The sequence below is a fragment of the Eptesicus fuscus genome, chromosome 24 (genome assembly GCF_027574615.1).
Source record: "Eptesicus fuscus isolate TK198812 chromosome 24, DD_ASM_mEF_20220401, whole genome shotgun sequence".
Classification (NCBI taxonomy): domain Eukaryota; kingdom Metazoa; phylum Chordata; class Mammalia; order Chiroptera; family Vespertilionidae; genus Eptesicus; species Eptesicus fuscus.
In genome coordinates, this window is record NC_072496.1 from 3,446,825 (window position 1) to 3,462,032 (window position 15,208).

Consider the following 15,208-nt stretch of genomic DNA (forward strand, 5'->3'; position numbering starts at 1 on the left):
TTAGTCAACTTCGTGTACCATTTCATCTTCGGAACAAGGAAAAGAAACACAATGAAATTACTCATACTCAAGTCAAAACTCACCAAAGATACAATTGTCTTCTGGCTTCATCGATCATTCTAAAACATAATATTATTCCTACAGGTTTTCCCCACACAAAGCCTTACTTGTGATTGTACTGAGGTTTCTCATCTTTGAAACTCATGCAGTATCAGCTATTGAAGAATATCTTAATAAAGGCCATATGGTCCTAACCATTGATTTATAGTCCTAAGCATAGGTATATGGCCCTAAGTAAGTCCACAAGTTTCTAACCCATGAAACCTCATTTTTAAAAATATGTTTTTATTGAATTCAGAGAGGAAGGGAGAAGGAGTGAGAGAGAGAAACATCAATGATGAGAGAGAATCACTGGATTGGCTGCCTCCTGCACGCCCCACACTGGGGATCGAGCCTGCAACCCGGGCCTGTGCCCTAACTGGGAATTGAACCATAACTTCCTGGTTCATAGGTCGACACTGAACTACTGAGCCACGCCAGCCAGGAAAACCTCGTTTTTTAATCATTCACAGAAAATCTCAATAGAAAGCAGCTCCATAAAATTTTCCCACTACTGGCTTTACACTTTGGAGATGCTAACACAATTCAATGGGAATCAGCTGCTTTGACAAAACCATAGACTCATGCTTAAGTAGCTGAAATTCAGGAAGATTAAATATTGGCAGAGGAAGGGATACAATGAGAGAGTTCCAGATAGAAAGTAAGGGTAAAATGTGCAATTTGAGAAGGGTTGAGGGTATTGACGGGCTCTATTTCCTCAATATCAAAAGCACATTTCACCGCTTTGGAAATCAGGATTCGGAATGAAACTCACGTTCCTAAATTTTTAGTGGCGTCTTCCTGTGATTAGGTAGGTGGTACAGTTTCAACTGATAACATTCTAAAATCAAGGCACTAAGAGAACGCATTCACGCGTGTCCTCAGCAAATGTCGCAGTGGTTCTTAAAACTCAGTGGCCATCCCAGCTCGCTAGGCTGCTTAACAGTTCCTGGAGTAACAACAATTTGGAACGGCAAGGCTGCAAACTGGTTATGAGTGGAGACCGCCTTCATCAAGGATCTGGCATGTGGTTTGGTTAATATCACTTCCCTCTTCAAGGTTTTGTAAAAGTTCAACCAACTCGTCTGTCTCTAATAAGCCTTATTATCTAACCCGAAGTTAAAACAAGTCTCTTTTGTTTCTATTCATCAGATTTCTAGCTATGGCCATGGGAAGGGATTTATATAAATACTAGAGGCCTGGTGCACGAAATTTGTGCACTGGTGGGAGGGTGTCTCCTCAGCCTGGCCTGCACCCTCTTACAGTCCAGGAGCCCTCAGGGGATGTCCAACTGATGGCTTAGGCCCACTCCCTGGGGGATGTGGGCCTAAGCCGTCAGTCAGACATCCTTAGCGCTCACTAGCTGTGAGCCTGGCTTCTGGCTGAGTGGAGCTCCCCCTGTGGAGCGTCCTGCATTGAGCATCTGCCCCCTGGTGGTCAGTGCACGTCATAGTGACTGGTCGACTGGTCGACTGGATGCACCCTGGTGGTCAGTGCACATCATAGAGAGTGGTTGAGCGGCCTTAGCACATCATTAGCATATTACGCTTTGATTAGTTGAATGGACGACCGGACACTTAGCATATTAGGCTTTTATTATATAGAATATACATGTGGGTAAAAATTTTTTAGTTAGTAAAGGATTCAAGAAAACAGGTGCTCAGCAGTGTCAGCTTTCCTAGATTTCAACTTTCTTTGGGAGGAGAATCTGAGATTGTATTAAGGTGATCTTCCCTCTATTCCCTCAAAAGGGAGCATGACTTTCATGGAATAGTTTCTTGATATGGAAGCAACGTAGACCATGGAATCAAACTTAACTACGCTTACGTTCCAATTTTTATTTGCTGCTACGTTACTTCAAGTTACTTTCCTTGACAAGCTTTAGTTTCCTTATGGGGGCAAGGGGAGAAGGAAGTAACAGAAAATATCGGCAATGTTTGGGTTAGTGTGAGGCCCAAAGGCAGGAACAAGTAAAAGGATCTGGCATGTGGTTGGTTAACATCACTTCCCTCTTCAAGTTTTCGTACAAGTTCCATCAACCCTTCCGTCTCTAATAAGCCTTATTATCTAACCCAAAGTTAAACAAGTTTCTTTTTTTTTTTTTCTATTCCTATTTTAGTGCCCTCACATACCAAAAGGGAAAATTCCAACTGCCTCTATTAAGGGTTGGCACTCTTGGCCTGAACGAAGAACTACTAAAACTAAATGTACAGTCTGGCATACAGCGATTGGCTGTCTAATTATACTCTGTCCTTTTTTATTTCGTATTTAAACTAGTAAGCACTAGCCTAACATAAATAACACACATAAATTCAAAATTCAGTCATGAATCTTTAAGTCGAGCCGTTTTATTCTCTAATATTCAAGCACATGCTAATGTGATTATACCTCTGATTAGAGGCCAAGTATTTCACACGTACTTCCCAGTCTCGGCTCTAAGACACTCAGGAACACCCATCTTTGTCTGGGATTCATCACATGCCCACCCCTCCATTCCCCGGCAGGTCTATAAAGCGGCCTTAATTACTTTCCCATAGTTATAGATCAATAAATGTTATTTCAATTGGGCCAAGGGGCATCTGTTCTGTTTTACGTGGAAGGGTGCAAGGACGGAGGAGGTGTGGAGAGAAAAAACTCCGGCCTTCTCTTACACATGAGAAGATTCTTCAGTTATTTGTAAAGCATGCTAACTTCCCAGGATTGAAACATGGGGAGGTTTCTACACTCTTTAAACGACTCCGTGACTGACCGAGTGTTAATGATCACTCCGAGATGAAAGGGACAGCAGTTTTATGTTTGGGCCTAAAACTTTTTTAAAATGCCGAGGATGTGGTAAGGAAGAACTACTCTTCCTGGCTTTTCTATCAACGTGCTGTGTGTCTTCGATCAAGATGCTGAGCTTCTCTGAGGGTAACTTCTGTCTCCAGCATCTGCTTGTCATGTGGGGAAAATTAGCCATTTTATAGTAAAAAGGATCAGCCAAAAAGCCTTGGAATAATTTATATAATTAGTTTTAAAATGTATATTATCTGTGAACATACTGGTGAGAGACTAGAGACAGAGCTGAGAAGGAGCGAGATGAAAATTAGGCTCAGAATGAAACATTTGCTTTCCATAATCAAAACTTGCAACCATAAATAGCTCTTTTTAAATATATATATATTTTTTAATTGATTTTTACAGAGAGAGAGAGAGAAACTTTGACAGGCTGCCTCCTGCACACCTCCTACTGGGGATGTGCCCACAACCAAGGTACATGCCCTTGACCGGAATCGAACCTGTGACCCTTGACCGGAATCGAACCTGTGACCCTTGAGTCCACAGGCCGACACTCTATCCACTGAGCCAAACTGGTTAGGGCTTCTTTTTCCTTTTAAATCCTGTCCCATGATGGGACGGGACTAGCGGCCTCGGGGCTACTCTTGATGGCCCCTCCCCTCCATCAGCCCTGAGCACTTACCCTACCACTGTGGTCTCTGGCCTGCATCCCTCTCCCCTCCAGTGTGATCTGCTCACCTAGAGGTAGAGACCCCCAAGGTACAAAACCCACTGGCATTTATTCCCAAGGGCACGAGTTGTCCGTTTCTGCAGAACAGGTGACACGGGAGCGTCGGAGCTTAAAACAGCAAACACATATTCTCGTCTCACAACATCTGTGGGTCGGGAATCCAGGAGCAGCTAAGCTGAGTGCCTGTGCCTCGAGGTCCCTCATCAGACGGCAACCAGGGTGCTGCCGAGGGCTGAGGCTTCCGAGGGAGGTCACGCCGGGGGAGCCGTTCCCCAGCTCACGTGGCTGATGGCAGGGGCCGGTGCCCCAGAATGAGGGCCTCGGCTCTCCACTGGCTGTTGGCCGAGAGCCTGGCTCAGCTTCTTGCCAGATGGATCTCTCCAGAGAGGGAACCAGCTTCCCTCCGAGTGAGTGCAGAGGGCGTGCGAGACAGGGCCACCTTCTCTCTGCGCCTCATCTCGGACGTGACCCCTGTTTCAGTCTATTCATTGCAAGTCACCAGGAGGTGGGGTCTGTGGAGGCCAGCTGGGAAGACGTCCAAGCCACCAGGTTGCTAAGTCACGGCTGTTTGTTCCATGGACAAATCTCAGCCTATGGTTTGCTACAGGTCTCTACCTTGTATTACTTTTGTGGATGTGTCAAAATCCAGTGGGAGGATGAACTGCTCTGGGAAAGCTGACTGCTTGTACGGGTGGAGCCTATACGTCAGCTAAACTAACCTCCGAGATGGAGATGATAGGAGATATGGTCACAGAGGCATGGAATCATATGGACAGACCTTCCCTCTACATTTCCATGAGCGTGCCTAGTTCACGGCATCTCGAAGAACCTAAGTACGTAAGAGACTCTGGGAAAATCTCCCCCCTTGTCCTTGCATAAACAGCTACCTTCACTCTAGCTAACTTCATGGTTCAAACCATAAAACACCGAGATAATAACATGTAATGTCACACCATCACCTGGCAACCAGCACTGGAGGGCCACCATCACCTGGCAACCAGCCCTGGAGGGACACCATCACCTGGCAACCAGCCCTGGAGGGCTGTGGTACACAGAGGACCCCGACATCACACCGTCTCCACCACCTGTCACCTGTGTAACCTCCAGTGTCTCAATGTCCCATCAGCAAACTGGCCCTAAGTGTCCGCACCCTGTAGGGGTTTTGCCGGAGATTAAATTATACAAGTAAAACCCCTGGAAGGGGCGGCATGCTCACAGCAAACACGCACAAAATATGGGTTGTTACTGTCATTATGATTATGGCCCCTTCAACTTTCATATAGGAAAACTATCTTACTGCCCAGCCTATGAGCCAGGAGGTCACGGTTCGATCCCCGGTCAGGGCACAGGCCCGGGTTGCGGGCTCCATCCCCAGTGTGGGGCGTGCAGGAGGCAGCCGGTCCATGATTCTCTCTCATCGTTGATGTTTCTAGCTCTTGCTCCCTCTCCCTTCCTCTCTGCAATCAATAAAATATATTTTGAAAATCTTACTAACATCTCTCCAAACCAGTACCTTGGTTGAGAGACGTTCGTTTAGACACACTACGTTGAAAACATCCTTGGCAAAAGGAGCAAGGAGAGCTTCCGTGGTACCGATCGCCGCGTGGGAAGCTAAACAAGCCCCGCAGGGAACTCATCCACACTCATTTCGGTTGGGGTACGTGGGCCGGGAGCCGCGTCGGCAGAAGCTTAAACACCAAATGAGTGCAGACGGGCCCGTAGTCCCAGTTCATGCCCTCTCCTCGTTGGCAGGGTGGGGGAGAGTGCCAAGGCGGAGAGGGACCATCGGCTTCTGCCCCTCCCACGTCTCGGCCAGGACAGCCAAGGATCCAGCCTTCCGCCCAAAGCCTCTGGCCCAGAGACCCAACATCAGGACAGCGACGGCGAGAAGCAGTGAAACTCCTCTGCCTCCTCCACAGGATTTCCATCGCCCGCCGCCCTCCAGTGCCGGGATTCTACAGATTTCGTACGTGGGCCACAGAAAGGAAGGCTTTTAGGTGGGAAACAAAATAAATCCCATCCCGGGTCCGCCCCCCATGCTTGCTTAGACTAGGGGAACGACATCCGTTACTGATGAAGTCGCAGGCCTCGTACACCTACGGGCCTTGTTTATAAGAGCTGGACGAGTGAAATCGTTGAGAGAACAAATGCATTTTGGTTGAGTCAGGACGTCGCCTCCTTGTCTAGGCAGCGGGGGGGTGGGGGGGGGAAGGGAGAAATGGAGACGAAGACTGTGATCCTTTCGGAATGAAATCTTTAAACGCAAACGCGATGGCCAGGGTAGACTGTTTAATCTAGCGATATTGTATTTCACTTCTGGCTTCGGAGAGCTCTGTTGATTCGACCAAACTGGTACAACGCAGAGGGCTTATCTCAACTGTTTAGATAAGGGTGACTTGACTTTGGCAGGTGACAAAATCTAGGGTGTGGAACAAAGCGGGCAGGGAGAGAGGCTGGCATGGGCCCAGGGAGTGTTTACGTTAAGCGGAGTGTATAGATGGGCGAACCGCTTCAAACAACGCACTGCGCTTTGTATAAAAGGTCCGCTGTCCGCTGCGTGTGTTCCATAAACCAGCCCTGCAGAATGTCCTTTCTTGGGCATCGGGGACCTCACCTTCTTGCTTCGGTAAACATTTACGCTCTTGTAAAACAGAGAGCTCAGTGCGTCTCCCTGGGACGAGGGCCCTCGCTCGGGGGGGGGGTCCCCCATCGGCCCCTGTTTTCTAGCGCGTGTTCTAGAAGGGCAACCGTGTTCGGTGTGGCTGCTCACGGGAGCATGTCTGTGGCCGCCTCGGTACAGAATCTGCAAATGTCTGATGCCCAAAATGACTTGCATCCAGATAAAAATCCGACTTTTGGGGGAGTCATTCTATACAGACGTGTCTGACTTGGAAAGAAACCCAGAACAGAAAGCCTGACTTTACAAACACGATGATTATAATTATGGTTGTTGTTTTTTTTAAATTCCCTTTTGAAAGTGCTTCATCTCAACGAGCACTTAAATAACTTCCTTAGCATGTTAGGCCTTAGCATTTACATATCGACGATCATGCTAAAGCAGGGGAAGGAGCTGAGCAGGTCAGTCCCTGGAAGTTAAAAATGCATCAAAAAATAAAGAAAACAGTCCGGCCAGCGTAGCTCAGTGGTTGAGCATCAATCTACGAACCAGGAGGTTGCGGTTCTATTCCCGGTCAGGGCACAGGCCCGGGTTGCAAGTTTGATCCCCAGAGTGGGGCGTGCAGGAGGCAGCTGATCCATGATTCTCTCTCATCATGAATGTTTCTGTCTCTCTCTCCCTCTCCCTTCCTCTCTGAAATCAATAAAAATACATTTTTTAAAAAATAAAAAGAAAGAAAGCAAACATCGTGGGGAACTGATAACGTGTGGCTAAGAAGATCAGCACTCACGCGCCGAAGCTGGACCCGTTGTGGTTAATCCTTCCGTCGTATTACAGAGATGACTGACTAGCGGCCCACGCCTCAGGACTACTTTTCCAAAATACTTCAAAAATCTGACAAAGCTAACGAGCAGCCGTGATAATCATCATGATCCCCTTGGAATAATTCTGTGGTTTACTTAACTCCACATGTGGCTAATCTGTGCAGAAGATGCAATGCGCTGTTTTATGCGTGTCAGTCAGACTTCGTCATTTGTTCAGCGAGCGGAGGTTTTTCTTTCTTCCCTTGTGATGTAGATGTGCGTGCAAAGATCCGTTCAATGCTGCATTGTCCAGAGGAATGAAGGGGCAATTCAATACAGGGGGGGGAGTTGCAAACATTAGGGTTTCTCTGATGTCATTTTAAAAAATATATTTGTATTGATTTCAGAGAGGAAGGGAGAGGGAGAGGGAGATAGAAGCATCAATGATGAGAGAGAATCACTGATCGGCTGCCTCCGCACGCCCCACACTGGGGATGGAGCCCACAATCTGGGCATGTGCCCTTGACCGGGAGTTGAACCGTGACCTCCTGGTTCATTGGTCGAGGCTCAGCCACTGAGCCACGCTGGCCGGGCATAAATGTGTCTTAAATACACCATCCAAAGAACTGAACTGAAACTCGGGAACTTTCTCCATAGCCCCATATCTATTGCCTCAACTGTACAAAACCCTCCTCCCAACATCACCAAGTTTTGCAGCTGTGTTAGCCTTAGCTGCTCCTGTACATAAGAAATCCCATGAAAAATTCGACCATTAAAAAATAACCCAGCCCTAGTCGGTTTGGTCCGGTGGATGGAGCATTGGCCTGTGGGCTGATAGGTCAAGGGTTTGCTTCTGGTCAAGGGCACGGACCTCGGTTGCAGGCTCCATACCGGGCCCCAGGTCGGGCATGTGCGGGAGGCAACCCATCGATGTGTCTCTCTCTCACATCCATGTTTCTCTCCCTCTCTATTTCTCCCCCTCCCTTCCACTCTCTCTAAAAATCAATGGAAAAAATAAAAGTTATTTTAAAAAAAAGAAATACATTATTCAGTGGCAGCCCAACATGAAAAGAGCTGATCCATGTGCAGGCCATCAAAATACCTGGGGAAAGAGTTACCATAGCTACCCGCATCGGTCCGATAGTTCAGAAAGGGTATTTATCGATTTTTAAAGAAGTATTCTTCTGCTTCACACTCATAGCTAGAAACTGGTTTAAATGTCAGGAAAATAACGTCAGAGCAATACATACAAGCACCTGTCCATGTCCGTCCTTAGATTCTACTCGTGTCTGTCCCCAAGATTCATTTCACCAGCAAAGCCAACCTCCTCCTCACCGCACCCGTCACGTGCCTCTCAGCGCCCACAGGGATGACCGTGGAGTGAGGCTGACCCCCACAGCGCAGGGACCATGACGGAGAGACCTCGCAGTGATGGGAGACTCGGGCCTTGCAAGTTCCCAACACAAATTGCTCTCCTTGCAGATCAAGCATAGTCCCAAGAGGTAGCCAGGCTCAACTCCTAAGATCTGCTCCTATAGCCAAGCCTTCCAGGCTAATGACTCTAACAGGACACTTTAACATACAAGCATCAGAAAGTCAACTCAACTCTAAGCTTTCCTAGAGTTCTAACGGGGAAGAAGAGGAAGAGAGAAACTAGCTCCCTTGAACAATACTCCACGTGCCTTGTTTTAGAGACACCAGTGCTGTAGCGAAAGCACCACCTTGGAGAAGTGGCTCGTCTGAACGCAAAGAACAGTGATGAACAACATAGACTGGTGAACAAGAACAGAACCAGAAACAAGGAGGCATCGATCGGACTATCGGGCCTCAGAGGGAGGATAGGGGAGGGTGCGGGGAGGGGGGAGAGATCAACCAAAGGACTTGTGTGCATGCATATGAGCCTAACAAATGGTTAAGTTCAACAGGGGGTTGGGGCATCCGTGGGGAGGGATATGGGATGGGAATGGGGGGATGAGGACAAATATGTGACACCTTAATCAAAAAATTAAAAAAAAAACAAAAACAAAGAACAGGACGAGCTGCTTCAGGGGCCGGGTGCACGTCCAGTCTGTTCCACTAAAGAGCTACGTGACCTTGACAAAGACAACTGAACACCAAAAAGAGGTCTTAGTGTGCTCTTCTGTAAGATGGCATTGGAGGCCTGGCTAAATTCTGTGGCTACTTCTACATCCAGAATCCATGCCCTGTATGCGTCTGTGGGTTTCCCTCTGGGCGCATATCCCGATAGAAGTCAAGTTTAGTCTATTCTGGAGGCCGCAGGTGACCCACGCATGTCAGCCACCGCTCCAGACAACGCGCTGAGGCAGAACAAGGCGTTACCCCTTGAATGCACACTGTTTGCTCCTTCAAGCTCTTAAGGCAACCATTTTTATTTTATTTTTATTTTTTTTAGAAAACCGTGTGCAGGATTTCAAAGCGACTCAAGCCATCCCTTTATATCCTAATGGGATAAAGTTTACGCATAATTCAGTGTGACCCTTAAACTGCTGACATCCATGCTATGTTATTGTTAGCGTTGCATGTTAAGCTAGCAAATTTTTCAATGAACTCTCGCTGGCTTTACCACAGACACAGATGTTCGGCGGGCTCCTTTGTTCATAAGGTTCTCATTATTAACTCAACCCGGTTGAATATTTGACTGAAGGAAAGCACCGTGTCATTATTTTCAGATTTCCTTCTATGACTTAACGGGCCTGCCTCTGCCAGCATTCGCAACGCCAAGTACTTCTTGGCGCCAGACTTGGCGTCCTGCTCTATGACTACCACCCCCAATGCTGCGGCTTGAGGAAGTCTCCTCGCCATCAAAACAGTTTAATAAAACTGAAATCGTGATTAAGGGTTACTCATCAATCGGCGAGGCATGCCAAGCTTGTGCTGTTTATGAATTATCCCGCACAACAGTTTAAGCCAAACAAATAGAATCCACATTCATAAAAGGGTAGGCTAGGAAGCCAGTTCAACATTTCCGTGATTTATAAGGCCTGCGTTGCGCTGGAAACCACATTTCTTTAATAGGTAAACTGGCATTCCACTGAACAGTTCAATCTGCTTTAAATCTGGTCTAAGGCTCTGGGCAGCTTAAGGGGCATTCTGAATATAAATTTAATTCCTCTATTCACCTTCGGGCAGTATCTCTCGAGCACCCATGTGACCGGAGGGTAAGGCACAGGCATACCTGTGCATTGGAGGGTAGAATTCAATTATGAAAATATTGGCACTGAAGCCGCTTCGAGAATGTGAAAAAAAATCACCCTGATTCCAAATGTAAATAATGTTGTAGAAGCCTGGATGGAGACATGAATGAAAACAACAACATAAAAGAAATAACAGGCGGTCCTGGTATTACTGTTTCCATGTGTCTTGACCGCGAACAATAACATAAGTAGGCAAGAATCCTTTGAAACTACCTTTGATGGTTATTAGGAAAGATAATTCACTCTGTCTATGTGCCGGAGAGCCCAGTGGTGGGACCCGTAAGTCGTCCCAAATAACTGGAAGGAGAGAGACCAGTTCTCCACCCTGAACGTTACACATCATCATCTGCCTCAGTGGTTCTCTGAGCATCTCCTGGTCTTGGAACAGGAGGACCAGAAGCACCCGCCTCATCCCCCGTCCAGTGTTTTTAAGACTTCCGAGACAAATGATCAGTTGTGAGTTTTCATTTCATCCCTGAATATGGCAATCCAGTCTTCTGGGCAACGTCTCTAATCATCAGAACAGTCCTAAAACAACAACTCTCAAAACAAGCTTCCTTGTAGGCAGCCAATCAAGGATTCTCTCTCATCGTGGATGTTTCCATCTCTCCCTCTCCCTTCCTCTCTGAAATCAATAAAAAAAATATATTTTAAAAAAAGCTTCCTTGTAATTCTTACAGTGGTTGAAATGGATCTATCAGAATATTCTAGATTTACTTCCTCTTCTGTAGGTTACTTCATCCAATACCTGAGACTCGAGTCTCAATCTATTTTTTTTCTCCAGGTATTTTCAATGGCTGAGACACACCCCATCACCCTCACCTCTCACCACTGCTTATCAGTCACTCTTTGACAATGGCATCTAGAAGTAACACCTCAGATATAATCTAATTAGTTAAAGAGCACAGTGGGGCTAGTACTTCTAATGAATTAAAATTTAAATATTTATTGCCTGGCCGGAGTGGCTCCGTGGCTGAGCATGGACCTATGAACCAGGAGGTTGAGGTTCCATTCCCAGTCAGGGCACAGGCCCGGATTGCAAGCTCGATCCCCACCGGGGGGCGTGCAGGAGGCAGCCGATCCATGATTCTCTCTCATCACTAATGTTTCTCTCTCTCTCTCTCTCTCTCTCTCTCTCTCTCTCTCTCTCTCTCTCTCTCCCCCTCTCCCTTCCTCTCTAAAATCAATAAAAATATATTAAAAATAAATAAATGCATATTTATTAATGCAGATTAAACATGTCTCATGAGAAACATGAGACAGAAACAACAGAAAAGTCACATGAATCGGTAATGTGCCAGCAACAAGCATGAGGGAAACATACGGACCTCAATATACACGGCAACTCTAAGTCTGAAATGATTTCACCACCAAACATCATGCGCTTCAGCCCACAGAGTAGTATTCAAAAGCTGAATTTTAACTTGTACACTCACCATGTTGTATGTCTTTCATATCCAAGTGAAGGCTAGACATTAATATTCCAACCGCTTGCGACCTTTTGTTGCTTAATAACTTGACAACCTGCTCAAAAAAAGAAAAAGGGGGGGGAATGTCCATTGGAACGCCAACGACATGCTTAATAACATGTTACTTAATCCTAAATGAAGAACAAATCAAGTCATTATATGAAGTATTCAAAAAGGGCTTGAAAAGAGCTTTGGGGTTTTCTATTATAAACCTTCAAAATCCACCATTTCCACACACACCCCGAGTGTTCCCATTGCCCTGAACGGCAGGCTCTTGACCAGTCTTTTAAGAGCCGGGTATGTCAACAAGTAAGATTGGTAGTAGTTTAGGAAATCCGTTGGGTCTCTGTAAAATAACAACTTCACGTTTGATCGTTTGCAGCCTGAGATTTAAAACGTGGTCCTTAATAGACCCAGAGTCATAGAAGCATGAACAGACTGTGGAACCTCAGAGGGAAGGCAGGGGAGGATGGGAGGGTGGGAAGAGATCAGCCAATGAACTTGTGTGCACAGATGCATCAGCCGTGGACACAGACAATGGGGTGGTGAGGGCCTGGGGTGGGGGGAGGACAGGAGCGGGCTGGAAGAGGTTAATGGGGGAAAAGGAGGACCGAAGTAATACTTTCAACGATAAAGATTAAATTTAAAAACCAAGAAGATCTCAGAACCCTCAGCTGAAAAAACGGAAAATGCAGAATTAACAAATTTGGAATCTACAAAATTAGAACATATAACCAAGAGAGAAAAAAAAAAAAGTCTATTTTCAATGACCTAAATTCACATCAGAGTCAGCTTATCCTCTTAACAAAGCATTTATCATAGACTCCCCTGAGAGGCAGGACTGTGTAGGGATTATGAACAAGGACTCTGTAAAATAAAGCAGGATCTCTCAGACTTTAATAGGCACCTAAGTCATCTGGGATCTTTTGTTAGTGCCGGTTCTGATTCCTAGGCCTGGATGGGGGCTTCTGGAAAAGCCACTTCAACGTCCTAAAGCCTCAGTTTTCTCACCTAAAAAAAAATGACAGCATCGCCCTAACCAGTTTGGCTCAGTGGATAGAGCAACCAATGGATGTGTTTCTCTCACATCAATGTTTTTCTCTGTCTTTCCCTCTCTCTAAAAATCAATGGAGCCCTGGCTGGTTTGGCTCAGTGGATAGAGCGTCCGCCTGCGGACCCAAGGGTCCCAGGTTCCATTCCAGTCAAGGGCACATGCCCAGCTTGCAGGCTCGATCCCCACTGAGGGGAGTGCAGGAGGCAGCCGATCAACGATCCTCTCTCATCATTGATGTTTCTCTCTCTCTCTCCCTTTCCCTTCCTCTCTAAAATCAATAAAAATGTATTTTAAAAAAACATCTTGCAAATGCAAGATGTTGGTGTTAGTGATCCAATGACTAGCAGTTATATTTTACTAGAGGCCTGACGCACGAAATTCGTGCAAGGGACTCGGCCCTCACAGCCCTGGCCTCGTCCAGAAGGTCGTTCAGCTGTCTGGTCTAATTAGCATATTATGCTTTTATTATTATAGATAAGGCTATAAAAGCACCTGAGCTTATTCCAACAAGAGGAAGACAAGCAATGATAGAAAGCGATACGGAATAAACCAAATCAAGTTTGGCAAAACCTAGAATGAAGAGAGAACCACCCGCACAATGATTAATCCCCATCGTGGGGCCAAGGTACAAAGCGCTGGTTCTCTAAGATCTCTTCAGACACACCTCCCGTGGGTCAACCCACAACTCTCATGTGGACCCAAATCGTTTTCCTTTGGAAAGACACGGTCATCTCTAGATTTTTTTTTTTTTTTTTGATCCAATGGGAATCGGGAACCAAGAGCTTTCTTGGTACTGCCTGACACCAGGTCAGGCAAACAGCAAACATCTTAAACCCGAACGAGTCTACACGCCAAAGTAAAGAATGCTTGCATGAGATTTTGCAGAGCAAGAGGTTATCAGGGTGTGGGTGGGTGTTGAAGTCAACCCACACAGGGAAAGAGGACTGCAGCCTTATTTACGCTACCACCCTCTCCTCCTCCAATTAGCAGCAAGCCTCGGGGCAGGGTGGCCGCCTCACAGGCACCCAACCACCGCATTCCGCGGCCCTGCAGACCCGAGAAGACACTGACACTGACCATACCCAGGAGGGCTATCTCCAGGCTATCTGGTTGGCACCACACAAGCCCGTCTACGTGGGCAGCCTCCGCACAATCTGGGACACAAAACAGGTGGTTGGCTGATTGGGGAGATAGCTGACATCCCCCCCTCATTAAGAAGCTAGAAGTCAATAATGATTTGTCCTGTGTGGAGGTAACGACTCTGTATGTCAGCCCACGTCTTTGCCTACATTAGCAGCTATGTAACGTTAGACAGAGTTCTTGAATGGCTCTCGATTCCCCTATCTGTAGAATAATCCTCAGTGGGGAGGGTGCAGGAGGCAGCCAATCATTGGTCCTCTCTCATCATGGATGGTCTAGCTCCCTCTCCCCTCTCCCTTCCTCTCTGAAATCAATGAAAATATATTTAAAAAGAAGAGCAACGTCACCAGCTTGTTCTAAATATATCCAAGCTGAGCCGAAACCGGTCTGGCTCAGTGGATAGAGCGTCGGCCTGCGGACTCAAAGGTCCCGGGTTCGATTCTGGTCAAGGGCATGTACCTTGGTTGCGGGCACATCCCCAGTAGGGGGTGTGCAGGAGGCAGCTGATCGATGTTTCTCTCTCATCGATGTTTCTAACTCTCTATCCCTCTCTCTTCCTCTCTGTAAAAAATTAACAAAATATTAAAAAAAAAATTTCAAGTCGAAGAGAGTAATGAAACGGCCTCTTAGCTTGGTGTATGTAGTGTCCTCTAATCACATCTGCCAAAATATTAACTAGTTCGTATTCACGGGCAGAGAAGAAAGCCAGGCTAAGAATGGGAAATGGCTGGAAGCAATGACAACATGGGGTGGGCTGGGATTTCCACTCACCTCTGCCCGACTCCAAAGCTCACCTGTTCCCCTGCTCTAGGCCCCGTTGGCCACACTCCCCCTACACACACATACACACGGTGCAGCATCCTTGACATAACAGAGCACCCATAACAGAGAATCCACTGACAGAGAAACACGAAATAATACTGGGCCTACGCGACCATCCAACCATTCGACCAGTAGCTATGACACGCACTGACCACCAGGGGGCAGATGCTCAATGCCCAGGCATGGAAGCATGGAACAGACTGATGAATCTCAGAGGGAGGGAAGGGAGGAGGGGGGAGAGCAGGAAGAGATTAACCAAAGATCTTATATGCATACTAGAGGCCCGGTGCACGGATTTGTGCACCAGTGGGGTCCCTCGGCCTGGCCTTCAGGGATGGGGCCGAAACTGGCAGTCCAACATCCCCCCAAGGGGTCCCGGATTGCGAGAGGATGCAGGCCAGGCCGAGGGACCCCACCGGTGCACGAATCCATGCACCGGGCCTCTAGTTTTCATTTAAAAGGATAAGTGTAAAAGCATTAG

The 15,208-nt window shown here is 46.9% G+C and overlaps 1 protein-coding gene across 2 annotated transcripts in view; it reads right to left on the reverse strand.

The window, feature by feature from the left end:
• The window catches only part of FMN2 (formin 2), a 128,006-nt gene that overhangs the window by 65,292 nt on the left and 47,506 nt on the right, over positions 1–15,208 (reverse strand). For both annotated transcript variants that reach the window (XM_054713012.1, XM_054713011.1), the window contains one exon: positions 11,679–11,766. In XM_054713012.1, the coding sequence (XP_054568987.1) occupies positions 11,679–11,766 (88 nt within the window). The remainder of the gene's footprint in view (positions 1–11,678; positions 11,767–15,208) is intronic.